Source organism: Bufo bufo, chromosome 1 (genome assembly GCF_905171765.1).
Source record: "Bufo bufo chromosome 1, aBufBuf1.1, whole genome shotgun sequence".
NCBI classification, from domain to species: domain Eukaryota; kingdom Metazoa; phylum Chordata; class Amphibia; order Anura; family Bufonidae; genus Bufo; species Bufo bufo.
In genome coordinates this window covers 115,442,965-115,457,450 of record NC_053389.1, presented here as the reverse complement: position 1 = coordinate 115,457,450, position 14,486 = coordinate 115,442,965, and the positions used below count along the sequence as shown (strand labels likewise).

Sequence of the window (14,486 nt, the reverse complement as noted above, 5' to 3'; positions counted from 1 at the left end):
ATAAGTAGGCTATCTCTGAGCCTTCAGCTGATGGGACCTGACCGATCACAAGAACAGGGGTCCCATTTCCCTGTTATGATGGAGGAACGGGTCAAACATGCACACTGCCGCACTATTCATACTCTAAGGGAGTGCCAGAGATAATGGACATGGGAGGAAAAGACATAGACTTCACAGGGAAATTTCATGGTGGACTGATGCCCAGGGGTCCACTCAAGCCCTGCCTTAGCCGCCAGCCAGGTACATAAAGATCTGCTGCTCTCAGCATTAAAAGGGGTTTTGCCATCTCAGACAATGGTGGCATATCGCTAGGATAAGAACGGAGCGGGGAAATGAACAGAGGGCGCACTGTGCATGCGCAGCCGCCCTCCATTCATTTCTATGGGGCCGCCGAAAATCGCTGAGCGCTGGCTCAGCTATTTCCATCTGCCCCATAGAGATGAATAGGAGCAGGGGCCGTGCGTGCGCAGTTCGCTCCAATTCACTTCTATGGGAGCAGCGCTTGGTGGTGGACGGACCCTGGGAAATCCGGGGTCCTCCAGCCACAGCTCTCCCCGCTCAGTTCTCATTGTAGGTGCACCTATCAGACAATGGGGGCATATCCTAGCGATTTGCCCCCATATTCTGAGATACCCCTTTAATTAATGTAGGAGCATCAGGCACTTATGTACCTAGGTAATGGCAGCAGATGCCTCCTGAATTCAACTGTATTGCTGGCCTTTGGATGATGATATAGTTTCATAATGTGGTGAAGGTGACAGTATTTTGCACTGCACTGTGGTATTTGGTTCTGCTAGAGCAGTATTTTGTTCTGCCCTACGGTATTGCTGATCTCGCCTACTTGTGTTGCCCCGCCTTCTGTCAATCTGAACCCGCCTACAACATGAGGCCACTTTTAGTTTTTTTTCCAGGTCCACTTTAAGTTCCCAGTCCGCCCCTGATGATGGAGTACTGCGCTTGGCTATGTCCAGCACTCGGTCGGACCCCCCAGCAATCAGATAGTTATCCTCTATGGTCTTAGCACAACCCCTTTAAGTAGTTCTTTCAGGTTTCGGTTATTTTTGACCGGGGAAAAAGTACATCAATTAGGACTTTTTCTGCTATCAAAAATAAATAGAACCTGACTGAATTGACACAAACGAAGCCCAACTAAGGCTCAAAATAACCAACTGAAAAAATAAGTGGGGGTTAAAACAGATGACTTTTTTATGTTGTTCTGTTCCTCCTATGGAACACAAATACGGAAAACACAACCTTATGGGAACTTAGCCTTGGACCTTCACATAGAAATCATTGAGCGAACACTGACTGTCAGTTAAGGCTCATGCACACGGCCGTATGTACTTTTGTACACAAAACATGGATCTGTAAAAAAAACAAAAACGGATAACATCCGTGTTAAATTCGTTTTATTTTTGTTCTATTTTTTTGTTTATTTTTTGCAGAACGGACATACGGATATGGAATGCACACAGAGTCATTTCCATTTTTATGCAGCCCCACTGAAATAAATTATTCCGCATACAGGCAACAAAACAAAAAAAAATTACGGAATAGACAAGGACAAAAAATATGTTCGTGTGCATGAGCCCTTATTGTGAGCCAAAACCAGGTGTGGCTCTAAGCACAAAACAGGTGCAGATCTTTCCCTTATATATTATGTCTGTGGAGGCTCCAATCCTGGTTTTGGCTCACAAGGCTTTACCTATTCACACTTACAAAAAGGAGAAGCAGATATCAGTGGTGTCTGCAGGTTGTCATAACTATGGAGCCTGGCCAACCACCAACTGTCAGGAAAAATGACTTCTACTCTGTAAAATCACCAAACACATGGTGTAATCATGGGTACATTTAAAAACTGTACAAACAAACATGATAAAACATGATTAAAAAAAAAAAAAAAACTTACCTGCTATCAATTCTCCAGTCAACTTCACCTGCTGAATGTCATCATTCACTTGGTCCAACTCTTGTTTGACACCTATGGGAGTTATCAGATAATATACAGGGTGTGAGACAGCGAGGAGTTTTGTCTGGGAAGGCAGGTATTTTCCTCCCAACATGTGCGGCTGGGCTGGTTTCCAGCCAGGTGATGTCAAGTACCGGACCGAAGTTTAAGTGCCGGTCCGGGTTTTGGCAGCACCTGGCTGTCCTTAAATAGGCAGCTGGGCTCAGCAGCTGAGTCTTTGTGTTAGGATCTGGGAGCCTGGTGTCTGGATGAAGGCTTGCTACCTGTTTGGCGTGAAAACATGCTGGTGCTGCTATCAGCAAGTACTCTGAAGGAGAATTGCCGCATGGTGTGAATTACCACCAACACCGCAAGGTGACTTTTTGTTTGAAGATGACTGCTTGTTTTGTCACTTGCCTAAAGTGTGAATAAAACACTGAACTGTTTGATCCAAAGAACTTGTTGTTGCCTCTATACTGCGTCCGCTAATCCTGTCTACCAGAGCGAGTCCCCTTAAGGGCTAGGAATACTCATATCATGAGAGAGGAGCAAACATATACATATAATCTTTCTCTATTGTACATTATAGGAACATTAGAAGTCACCTAAGAAGTCCTGGACCACAAACAGGACAAGAGGGTGATCTGTACAGGTCACAAAACCCAAGTAATAGGGGGTGCATTATTATGTTTAACGCATGCCATCTGCTGCAGAACCTCTTTAAGAAGAGTAACAACATATTCCTGCATTTGAGTTGCATTCAATTATGTTCTGCAGCAGCTACGGTGCATGCTATGATGTTATGCAGCAGCTAAAGTGTGTACTATAATGTTCTGCAGCAGCTCAGGTGCATGCTATGATGTTCTATAGCAGCTGAGATGCATAATATGATGTTCGGCAGCAACTGAGGTGGGTAATATGATGCTCTGTAGGGGCACTGAATGGTAAAATACATCTTGCAAGTCCCTGAAGAACCTCTTAGAAACAGAGGGAGCTGAAGAGGTCAGTCAATAAGTAGTTGACACAGGATAAGGAAAGTACTGCAAAAGAGATCTGCGACAGACTGCTTCCACAGGAAAAGATAAGCAGTGTCTATGTAGCACCGCTCATCTCTGTACCATCATCTGGTTCCGACATCAGAATGTGATATTTATACTGACATTATTTATAGAGGGGTCAATGGAAAATGTATAAGGGCTTATTGCACACAAACATATTTGTTTTCTTTGTCCGTTACGTTTTGGTTTTTTTTACGGCCCATATGCAGAACCGTTCACTTCAATGGGTCAGCAAAAAAACTGAAATGACTGTGTGTATTCCGTTTCCGTATGTCCATATGGACGTTCCGCAAAAAAAAAAAAAAATAAATAATATGTCCTATTCTTGTCTAGCAAAATCAGCAAAAAAAAAAATATATAGAAAAATACGGATGTCACACGGACATCATCTGAATTTTTTGCGGACCGCAAAATACAAATGGTCGTGTGCATGAGCCCTAATTCTGATGATTTTATCTGTGAATGTGCAAGGTAAAATCTGCAGCAGATTTTAATAAATCCCATTCACACGCAGCGGGAAAACTGTCAATTGCTGGTGCAGATTTTACCCCTTTTCAATAGAGCTGGGGTGAAATCCCCGGTGAATCTGCAGCAAATCCCACGTCACACATGCAGACTAGCCGTGGAAAACTATGCCACGTGTGGGCCTACCCTTTAAAAAAACCTTTTTTCACATACCTTGAAAATCCTTCTCCATGTCGGCGTCCTCCTCATATTCATGCTTAATAATGCCGTCACCTGTGCAATACACATAAAAGAACTAAAGAAAAACCAAACTTATACATCTTGGCATTAAGTGTTTTGATTTCCTTGGAACTATGCATATATCTAACCTACAGTATTGTATTTGCATCAACCTCCAGAGAAACGTGGGCAGGGGCAAGTGCAGAAGAGTAATCAGGCGTCTCTTATAATGCTGGAGATGAAGGACAGACCGCGATGGTGCCAATAAAAGAACCGTCCGGTAGCGTATACTGCAGACCACATGCTCTGGACAGAAGGAACCCTCTTACCTTCGGCTGGACAAGGCTCTTCATCCCCTCCTCCAGAATTATACTCATTTATTAAATATGCTTCTTCTTCTGTTTTTATAGGAAATGCATTGGACTTTTTTGGTTCATAACCTATCAAACATAATTAAAAAAGTATATAAATAAATATGTAAAAAGTAATTCCAAATTGAAATTGAAAGGGGTTTTCCATTGCAGACATTAACGGCGTATCGCTAGGATATACTGTCAATGCCACCTTAGGGACCCGGTGCTACCTCCAGAACACACTGTGCATGGGAGGCGCGTTCTACATTCACGGATATTAGAGTTCTGAAAAGAGCTGAGCAAGCACGCTTATTTTCGGACCCATAGCGGTGATACATGAATCTATTTTTGGGCCTGTTCTGTAAATATGAGCAGGTCCCAGAGGTGGGACCTGCACCTAAGCTGACATTGATGGCATATCCTAGCGATTTTATGCACTTATATAGCGCTAAGATATTCCATAGCGCTTTACAGACACTATCATCCTACTGTCCCCAATGGAGCTCACAATCTAAGGTCCCTATCGGTATGTTTTTGAAGATATACCATCAATGTAGGAGATGGAAATACCCCTTTAAGCTCCACTTTTTATTACCAATATAAATCAGTAAAATCTAACATATCTTTATCATATTATAGTAAAACTATACAGATATCCTGCTGTGATTTCACTAGAAGGGTGGGTGGTATCGAATGGTATCGAGTATCGCAATACTTTTTTATGGTATAGAAATCAAATCTAAATTTTGGTATCGAAACAACCCTAATGTAATGTGTTAAAATGTGCCAAGTGCATCCGTACACGTATAGCAATTGAGAAAGGTTGGGACGGGCCGAAACGCATCCTGTATGCACCTTATTTTAAAATGAATGAAGATTTCCGAGCTGCAGTGGATGGCACGAATCTTTCCTGACTACTATTATAAAGCTGTAGCCTTTTTCATGTATACGGTGATGTAGAATTAATTATATGAGACCAGAAAACTCCTTTCCATGATAAAGTTTGAGGATTGGCATGACAGCGGCGCTGGGCATTCAATACAAGCAAATCATTGTATGGACAGGGCTACATAGCAAGACTGGGTCACACGGGACTCACAATGAAGACACAAGATTACACCAAAATGAGAAACCGGGACATGTCGCTTTCAACCTTATATATTAACCCCTTCATCCATTATGACGTAACTGTATGTCATAATGTGTGAAGGGATGTATGGAGCGGGCCCGCTCCATACACAGCGGGTGGCGGCTGTATCACCCACCCGCAATGACAGGAAGCGCGATCGTGCCGCCCCTCTCATTTAACCCCTCAACGCTGCTCACGGCACCTGTGAGTGAAGGCAGAGGGATACGGCTCCTGCTGTCTACCGATTGGAGCCCCCGCAGTGAAATTGCGGGGCTCCGACTGTTTGCCATGGCAGCCTGCATGCTGCTGAAGCGATCCAGACCTGCCATGGCATTCTCCATGCTGAGCCATGCACGCATAGCTCAGAATGGAGAGTGTGAAAATCCTATTCACCCTAATAGAGATCTATTAGGGGATTAAAAGAGTAAAAAAAAAAAGGGGGCAAAAAAAAAACGCCAATATAGTAAAAAGTTAAAATCACCCCCCTTTCTCACTTTTACATATAAAAATATAAAAACAATAAAAAAATAAAAACATATTAGGATACGACGCGTCCGAAAATGTCTGAACTATTAAAATATTAAAAACATTTTTTAAAAAGGTTATTTTTTTTAAAGTAGTAAAACAAAACAAAAAATAAACCTATACAAGTTTGGTATCGCTGCACTCGTATAGAGCCGCAGAATAAGGATGTCCGGTTTTTAGCACACAGTTAACGCTGTGATGTCAAAACCCCAAAAACCTTGGCGAAATTCGTTTTTTTTCCCCCAATTTTGCCACACAAAGATATTTTTTTTCCCATTTTCCAATACGACATATGGTAAGTTAAATGGTGGCAACAAAAAAATGCATCTTGACTTCCGGTTCCGGCGCCATCATGGCAGGCAGCGTCCGGCGAGAGCTCTCCCAACCCTCCCGATAAATTATTACCCCCGTCATAGCAGGACAACGGTCCCTACCACAGAACACACACTGGAACCTCCACTATACATGGAGAAGTACTTGAAAGTCATGGGGAGTAAGACGAGAGCGAAGGGTACAGGAAAAGCGGCAAAACCCGCACACACCATATCTGCACCAGCAATGGCGACGGCGGACGCAGAGCTAAGGCTCGAAAATTCTCCGCTTTGGAGTGTGTACCCATGTCCCCTAGAAAGGAAGACTGGAATAAAAAAAAAATCCTCCAAAGAGAAACGGAGTGGATTTTTAGATGTAAGTCTCAAGCACCCTTAGGCCTAAACGAGCGATTATCCTTTACCTGCTTCATTGAATAGTGTGGGTCTGTTAAACAACCCCACAGTTGGAAAAGAGAAACTGGTCGGACTGTTGGATTGGACCTTATTCTAGATGGATGTTATGGAATTGGTTAGCAAAAAATAGGAATAAAATTTCATGACAAAAAGATCACCCTGAAAAGAGATCTAAGCCCCTTAAGCTTATGTTTAAGGTATTAATGATAGTTCAAAAATTCGGTCATGAGTGCGGGAAGTACTCAAATAAATACAAGATGACGCCACCAGAGTCATGATTGTGATCTGTTATGAATCTGTATCTGTATCTAAGGATCCGAGATTCCCCTATTTCCTAATCATTGGATGAATAAATAGAATCATAGCATCAGAAGTCACTGGGGGACCGCTCCCCCCATGGAGGAGGCGTATTCGGGGTTAAACTGTTCACTGCATTGCTTTTAAGAAGCGCTAGCGTCTCTTCCTACCTCTAACAATCGCTAGAGGCCGGTGTCCTAGTGATTCGCAGAACCGGAAGTGACGTTTGCGTTCCACTAGACCGGAAGTAAGGCTGTGGCGTGCGTTCCACGGGCCGGAAGTGCCTGGGGAGCGCGGACTTTAAAAGAACAGAATTTCCCATGTATGCCACTGCCATATCGACCCTGGGAGGAGGTAGTCACGTCAGGACCTGGGAGCTAAACTGTACTTAAATGTCCCTGGATGTTGAAGCAAAGAGTATGACCTCGACTAAGGGTCTCTCTATGTACATCCTTATCTGCATCTAGTACTTTCTCTTTACTATATATGTTGGATTACAGGTAGCAGCACCTACCATCAAAATAGGAGCTAGCGCGATACCCAGCCCTCATCTGATAAGGTCTGTTGTACCATTTTTGATTATGATGTCTGCAATACCTATTTGAGACGACGAATGGGATAATGTATATATGGTGTATGTACCATCTACCTAGACACTGCAAAAAGTGTTATTGTATATATCTTGGGATAAACACTGTAACAAGTGTTACTATACTATCTGTATCATTGGAATCGAGACCCCCTGAGGAGCCCTTGAGTGGGCGAAACGCGTTGGGCCATTGCTTTGTACAACAATTATCTATGTTGTGGCAGTATCGTATATATGTTATTTGTTTACACTACACTATCACTGTTAGGGTGTTATAGGGAAAGGAGGGAGGGTACGCGGACAGGGAACCCCACCATCAGGGGTGACGTCTGGGCAAAGGTTAGAAGGAGTGTGTACTAGGGAAAGATTTCCCACACCAACCATCTACCTTCCAATTCACATTGTACACTGTGTAAGTCTGTATTGTCTGTATGTCATAAATGTGGCGGATGCTATTATACAATAGGAGTAGCCGATTGGAGGCCTGCACTCTTTGTATGACATCAAGCCACCACTAAGGGGCATTTATTTTAAGTATAAATAATAAAAAGTATATTTTAAAATGGTCTGTAAACTGACTTTAGAGAGAACAATATTGATGAGAGGACCCATAATATCTCAAAACATAAGAAAAGAACGTGTTAACGAGTCCTACACTCCCTACGACACCGCGGGCATCAGATGGAGACGAACAAGAGGAGCCTGCACAAGTTGATTACATACGCCTAGCCAAGGAGGTGGCAACGAGAATGCTGCCCGATTTACAGGAATCGCTGACGACTACTGTGGCGCAATCTTTTATGCAACTTCAAGCTGAGGTGACACAGCATGCACACCGGCTCGACATGGTGGAAGCCAATCTGACCAACACGCGTACCAAACTTCAGAAGGCGGAAAGCGAAATATAAAAGCTATGGCACAAGGTGGATGACCTAGAGAATAGGTCCCACCGCAGTAACCTTCGTATTGTAGGGATTCTGGAGTCAGTGCAATTCCACAAACTAGCACATACAGTACAGACCAAAAGTTTGGACACACCTTCTCATTCAAAGAGTTTTCTTTATTTTCATGACTATGAAAATTGTAGATTCACACTGAAGGCATCAAAACTATGAATTTACACATGTGGAATTATATACATAACAAACAAGTGTGAAACAACTGAAAATATGTCATATTCTAGGTTCTTCAAAGGAGCCACCTTTTGCTTTGATTACTGCTTTGCACACTCTTGGCATTCTCTTGATGAGCTTCAAAATGGTTGAAATGGTTTTCACTTCACAGGTGTGCCCTGTCAGGTTTAATAAGTGGGATTTCGTGCCTTATAAATGGGGTTGGGACCATCAGTGGCGTTAAGGAGAAGTCAGGTGGATACACAGCTGATAGTCCTACTGAATAGACTGTTAGAATTTGTATTATGGCAAGAATAAAGCAGCTAAGTAAAGAAAAATGAGTGGCCATCATTACTTTAAGAAATGAAGGTCAGTCAGTCAGCCGAAAAATTGGGAAAACTTTGAAAGTAAGGGCTATTTGACCATGAAGGAGAGTGATGGGATGCTGCGCCAGATGACCTGGCCTCCACAGTCACCGGACCTGAACCCAATCGAGATGGTTTGGGGTGAGCTGGACCGCAGAGTGAAGGCAAAAGGGCCAACAAGTGCTAAGCATCTCTGGGAATTCCTTCAAGACTGTTGGAAGACCATTTCAGGGGACTACCTCTTGAAGCTCTTCAAGAGAATGCCAAGAGTATGCAAAGCAGTAATCAAAGCAAAAGGTGGCTACTTTGAAGAACCTAGAATATGACATATTTTCAGTTTTTTCACACTTGTTTGTTATGTATATAATTCCACATGTGTTAATTCATAGTTTTGATGCCTTCATAGTCATGAAAATAAAGAAAACTCTTTGAATGAGAAGGTGTGTCCAAACTTTTGGTCCGTACTGTATCTGTGAAACAGAGCTACCAGAGGCTTTGGACCTACAAGGATCTTTCTAGGTGGAACGAGCGCACCGAATAGGTCCAGACCGCCAAAACCAAGAGCCCAGGCCACAACAACGGCCGCAACAAATTATAGACAAATATTTGGACTTCTCTGAGAAGGCAACCATTTTACGCGCATATAAGAATAAAAAGGATATAGTTGTATAAATAGATCGGTACTAAAATTACATATACATAAAACTTGCATAGTACGTATTGGCCAATACTCGAATGCTGGGAATAACTGATTCGGAAGGATTATACAAAAAATAAATCAAGATAAGCGGTTCTTAAAACAGCTTCTTAAATCGAATCAAAGGCTCATATACATACAGATCTAAAATTAAGATCTACAAAGTATCCAAAGCAAGAATTGAGTGAGGAGATAACTTTTAGGAAAAACGTAGAACATGATATTCGTAGGTTGAAAATTGAGGATAAACTTAAATATACCGTAATTTGACGTATAAAGAGAAAGAAGCCATTAAACAACTGGAATCTCAAGAGAACATTGTAATACGCCCCGCCGATAAGGGGGGGGGATATTGTTATTCTTGATAGAAACAAATATGTGGAGGAATGTCGGAGACAATTGGGGGACCCTAACACTTATAGGAAACTACCTAAAGATCCAACCCAACAATTTCAACAGGAATTAACGAATTTGTGCAATAAAGGTTTAGACAGTGGAATCTTGAATGAACAGGAATATAGATATATAACCACAACACAACAGAGATTACCTGTCTTTTATTGCATTCCTAAATTGCATAAAAACCCGGTGGACCCTCCGGGTCACCCAATTGTCTCTGGCATAGGGTCATTATTTTCCAATCTGTCTTGTTATATAGACAAATTACTTCAACCAACAGTTCAGAAACAGAAATCCTATCTAAAAGACACCACACAGGTTATAGAAATCCTAGAGGGTTTGAGTTATGATCCAACATGGACAATTTGCACCTTAGATGTACAGTCATTGTACACTATAATCAACCACACCAAGGGTGTGACAGCTATGAAATTTATGTTGTCAGAAGAGAATAGATTACCGACTGAGCAGATAGATTTTTTGGCAGATAGTGTGGGCTTCATTTTGGATCATAACTATATGTTCTTTGAGTCTGAACATTATGTACAAATCCAGGGTACAGCCATGGGCACCAGGTTCGCCCCAAGTTATGCTAATTTATTCATGGCACATTGGGAACATCTGAATATTAATCCTTTGCTTGGGGCGGACCTGGTGCTCTGGCTTCGTTACATTGATGATGTGATTTTTATATGGAGAAAAGACAGACAAGCTTTGGTTACATTTTTGGAAGTGATCAATATTAATGATTTGAATCTACAATTTACTGCTCATATATGTGAATCATCTATCGAATTTTTGGATTTACAGTTAACCCCGATAGATGAAAAATATTCTGTAGCACTTATTTTAAACCAGTTTCAAAAAATGGATTTATTCTATTCAGTAGCTGCCACCTTCCTAGGTGGTTACTAAATGTGCCGGAAGGTCAATTTAGGAGACTTAAGCGAAACCGCCTTTGAACAAGAAGCAGCACAGATGAAACAGAGATTTATAGAGAAAGAATACCCAATAGATTTGGTTAATACCTCATTAGATAAAATTAGACAAATTAATAGGGAGACTTTCTTTAATAGTAAGAAGGAAGAGGGTCAGAAAAAAAGAGAACAAACAACCAAATGAGGTTAATAATACCATTAAATAATCAACACAGAGATATCTTAAAAATAGTCAACAAGCATTGGCATTATTTACAGAAGGACAAGATCATAGGAGGGGAAATTCCATCAAAACCCTGTGTAACATTCTCTAAAGCCCCAAATTTAGGTATACAAGTAGCACCCACAATTAAAAAGTTGAAACAATCACAAATGTCTGCAAAAGTGGATAGGCCTGAAAGGATTTTTCAGGTGCGGTGCATGCAATGCATGTTCCACAACTTCCTTCCCAAAAAAGACTATAGAAGTAACATCAAGTGTCAATGGACATACACATCAAATTAAGGAGTTTCTAACTTGTAATTCAAGCAGTGTGATTTACGTTATCACTTGTCCATTCAATAAACAGTATGTGGGACGCACTAAAAGGACTCTGAAAAAACGTATATCGGAACATATGGCCAACATACGAAAGGGGGACATTAAACATACTTTATCCCATCACTTTAAAAGTGTACATAATCAAGATTCGTCTGGTTTAGCATATGCTGCAATAGAACACGTTAATAGACAATGGCGTGGTGGGGACCATATAAAGTGTATGTCCAGATTGGAATCCCGACAAATTTTTGAATTCGACTCATTAGTCCCGCAAGGTCTGAATGCTGATATGGAAGTATTTGGATTTTTATACGTTTCGGGTGGGGCTCCAGAGTTGATGGAGGACCTCGGAGGTGTTTTTCCGACCTCAGGGTCCTTCCTTGATTCTGAGGCCCCATTCTTATATCAACCTAACAAATATTGAGTTCCAGCTTGATTCTGAGGCCCCATTCTTATATCAACATGAGAAAATATTGAGATCCAGCTGCATCATTGGAGAAAGTTTTCCTTGTTTTTATGATTAAGTAAACATTATTCTTGAAATCCTTGTTTCTATGATTAAGCAAACATTATTATTGAAATGCTTTATAGGGGTATCTCTCTGAAGTGTTCTGCAGCATTGGGCAAAAAAAACGCATCTATACATAAAAAAACGCATGAAAAATGCATGAGAATCGCACATGCATTTTTTGTTTTTGAAGTGACTAATGGGCAGAAACGTCTAATTATAGGACAAGGATGACATATGGAATGTATTTTTATTGTATTTGGATATTTTTTATGATTTTTTGTTCAACATGTTTGAAGAGAATTCTACCCCAGCTTTTGTTTCTTCTGAATTTTTATGGGTGGAGTTTACAGGATATAAAAGAGGCACATGGAGGTTCACAAGATTACCACTAAGGAAGGAGTAAGACCAAAATTATACTCCGAAACGCGTTTGGTCCATTTTAAGAATCGGTTTCCAGTGCCATCTGAAGAAAAAGTTTTAAGAATACTGCCAGCAGTGAACATCTTCGAAAACATCAATTTGATATGAGAGTAAAGTGAACATTTGCTAAGGATATCCAGCAACAAGGAAGTGAGACACGGAGGTAATCTCGCGATAATATACCACGGAACTTTGGGAAACGAGCACAACACACGCCAGTACCATGTGGTAATTCTGATGCCTTTGAATATACAAACTGAAACTTAAGGCCGAGAAATCGTGAGTACCTCATGAATGTCGCTTCACTAAGTAACTATCCCGAATTTTTGCATCAAAAAGTTCGCATGAATACATCACGTGAATTTTGATCGATAAACAATTACGAATATTTAATAAGTGTCGCTCAAACAAGTGTGCACACTGAACCCTTGTTTTATCAAGTTCCTACTCAACTCTCGCTTTACCAAGCTCTTATAACGAACTTATGTAACCATTTGATAATCATCTAGCTGCTTTGGTCTTGTTCGTTTAAAGAGACATAACAACCACTGATATATGGAGTATAATGCTTGAACAACTGACATATATACAATTCAATATTTGAAGAATCTTCAGTTTTACAACAAATATGTGCACGTTTGGATTTAACCAGTGTTTTTGTATATGAGCCTTTGATTCGATTTAAGAAGCTGTTTTAAGAACTGCTCATCTTGATTGATTTTTTGTATAATCCTTCCGAATCAGTTATTCCCAGCATTCGAGTATTGGCCAATACGTACTGTGCAAGTTTTATGTATATGTAATTTTAGTAGTGTGATTAAATTTTAATTTTATTAAATCTGCGTGACCCATATATTTGTGAGTGCCGATCTATTTATACAACTATATCATATCTTGTAAACGGGGGCTTACATTTGATCGTGCACCTAGCCAGAATTCCCTCTACCAAGTAGAGCCACCTTTATCGATTAGTTCTGTTAAGAATAAAAAGGAGCCAGTCAAAGTCAGAGGATACAAAATACTCATCTTTAATGACTTTTCCGCAGAAGTCCTGAGGAGGCGCAGAGCTTTCGCACTACTTTGCACAGATCTATACAACAAGAAAAAGGAGATTTTTGTGAAACTCACCTGTAAAATCTTTTTCTCGTCTTTTCCATTGGGGGACACAGACCATGGGTATAGCTTAGAGATATTAGTAGGAGGGACACTATGCAAATGAAAGAGCTCCTCCTCCTCGGGCTATACCCCCCGACTCCACCAGGAGGAACTCAGGCGTTGCACAAGCATAGGAGAAGGAGCAAGAAAAAATTATGGAAACCATCGGACCCAGCCATAAGGTCCAACCATAAACAGAAACTGAACTGAAGACCCCTCCTGCAACAGGCAGAATGGGAGGAGCTGTGTCCCCCAATGGAAAAGACGAGAAAAAGATTTTACAGGTGAGTTTCACAAAAATCTCCTTTTCTCGTACTTTTTTCCATTGGGGGACACAGACCATGGGACGTCCTAAAGCAGTCCATGGGGTGGGAAAAAAAAACTCAGCACCGCCAGGAGGAACGTCCAACGGTCAAACAGGAACCACAGCCTGCAAAACCCTGCGGCCAAAGACCGCATCAGCCGAACCAGTGATGCAACTGATAAACTTCGTAAAGGTATGTAAGGACGACCAGGTGGCCGCCTTACACAGCTGAGACGCAGAGGCACGATTGCGTCTTGCCCAGGAAGCCCCCCACCGCCCTAGTGGAGTGAGCGGTAATCCTAGCCGGGGGAACTCTACCACAAGCGCGATAACCCGCGGAAATAGCCGAGCAGATCCAGAGCGTCATGAACGGCGGACGGAAGCAGTAGCCGCGAGATACACCTTCAGGGCCCGTACGACATCCAGGGAATGCAGTTCCTTGGGTTAGCCGGAGAAGGGCAAAAGGAAGGCAGGACAAGGTCCTCATTAAGGTGGAAGGGAGAGACCACTTGGGCAAAAAGGAGGGGACCGGACGGAGCACAACCTTATCCTGGTGGAAAACCAGAAAAGGCTCCTGACAGGAAAAAGCGGCCAGCTCCGACACCAGTCTGATTTAAAAGCTTGTGATGGGATTTGAACTCACAGCTTCTGCATAATAGCCCAGAACTTTAATCACTACGCTATGTAGCTGTATTAGAAGTTATGGCCACAAGGAAGACCACTTTCCAGGTGAGAAC

General features: G+C 41.7%; 1 protein-coding gene across 2 annotated transcripts in view; it reads right to left on the bottom strand.

Moving 5' to 3' along the window:
* The window catches only part of LOC120998040 (zinc finger protein 777-like), an 86,929-nt gene that overhangs the window by 25,234 nt on the left and 47,209 nt on the right, over nucleotides 1–14,486 (bottom strand). For both annotated transcript variants that reach the window (XM_040428489.1, XM_040428500.1), the window contains 3 exons: nucleotides 4,020–4,130; nucleotides 3,685–3,744; nucleotides 1,910–1,981 (listed from right to left, as the gene is read on the bottom strand). In XM_040428489.1, coding sequence (XP_040284423.1) covers nucleotides 1,910–1,981; nucleotides 3,685–3,744; nucleotides 4,020–4,130 — 243 coding nt within the window. The remainder of the gene's footprint in view (nucleotides 1–1,909; nucleotides 1,982–3,684; nucleotides 3,745–4,019; nucleotides 4,131–14,486) is intronic.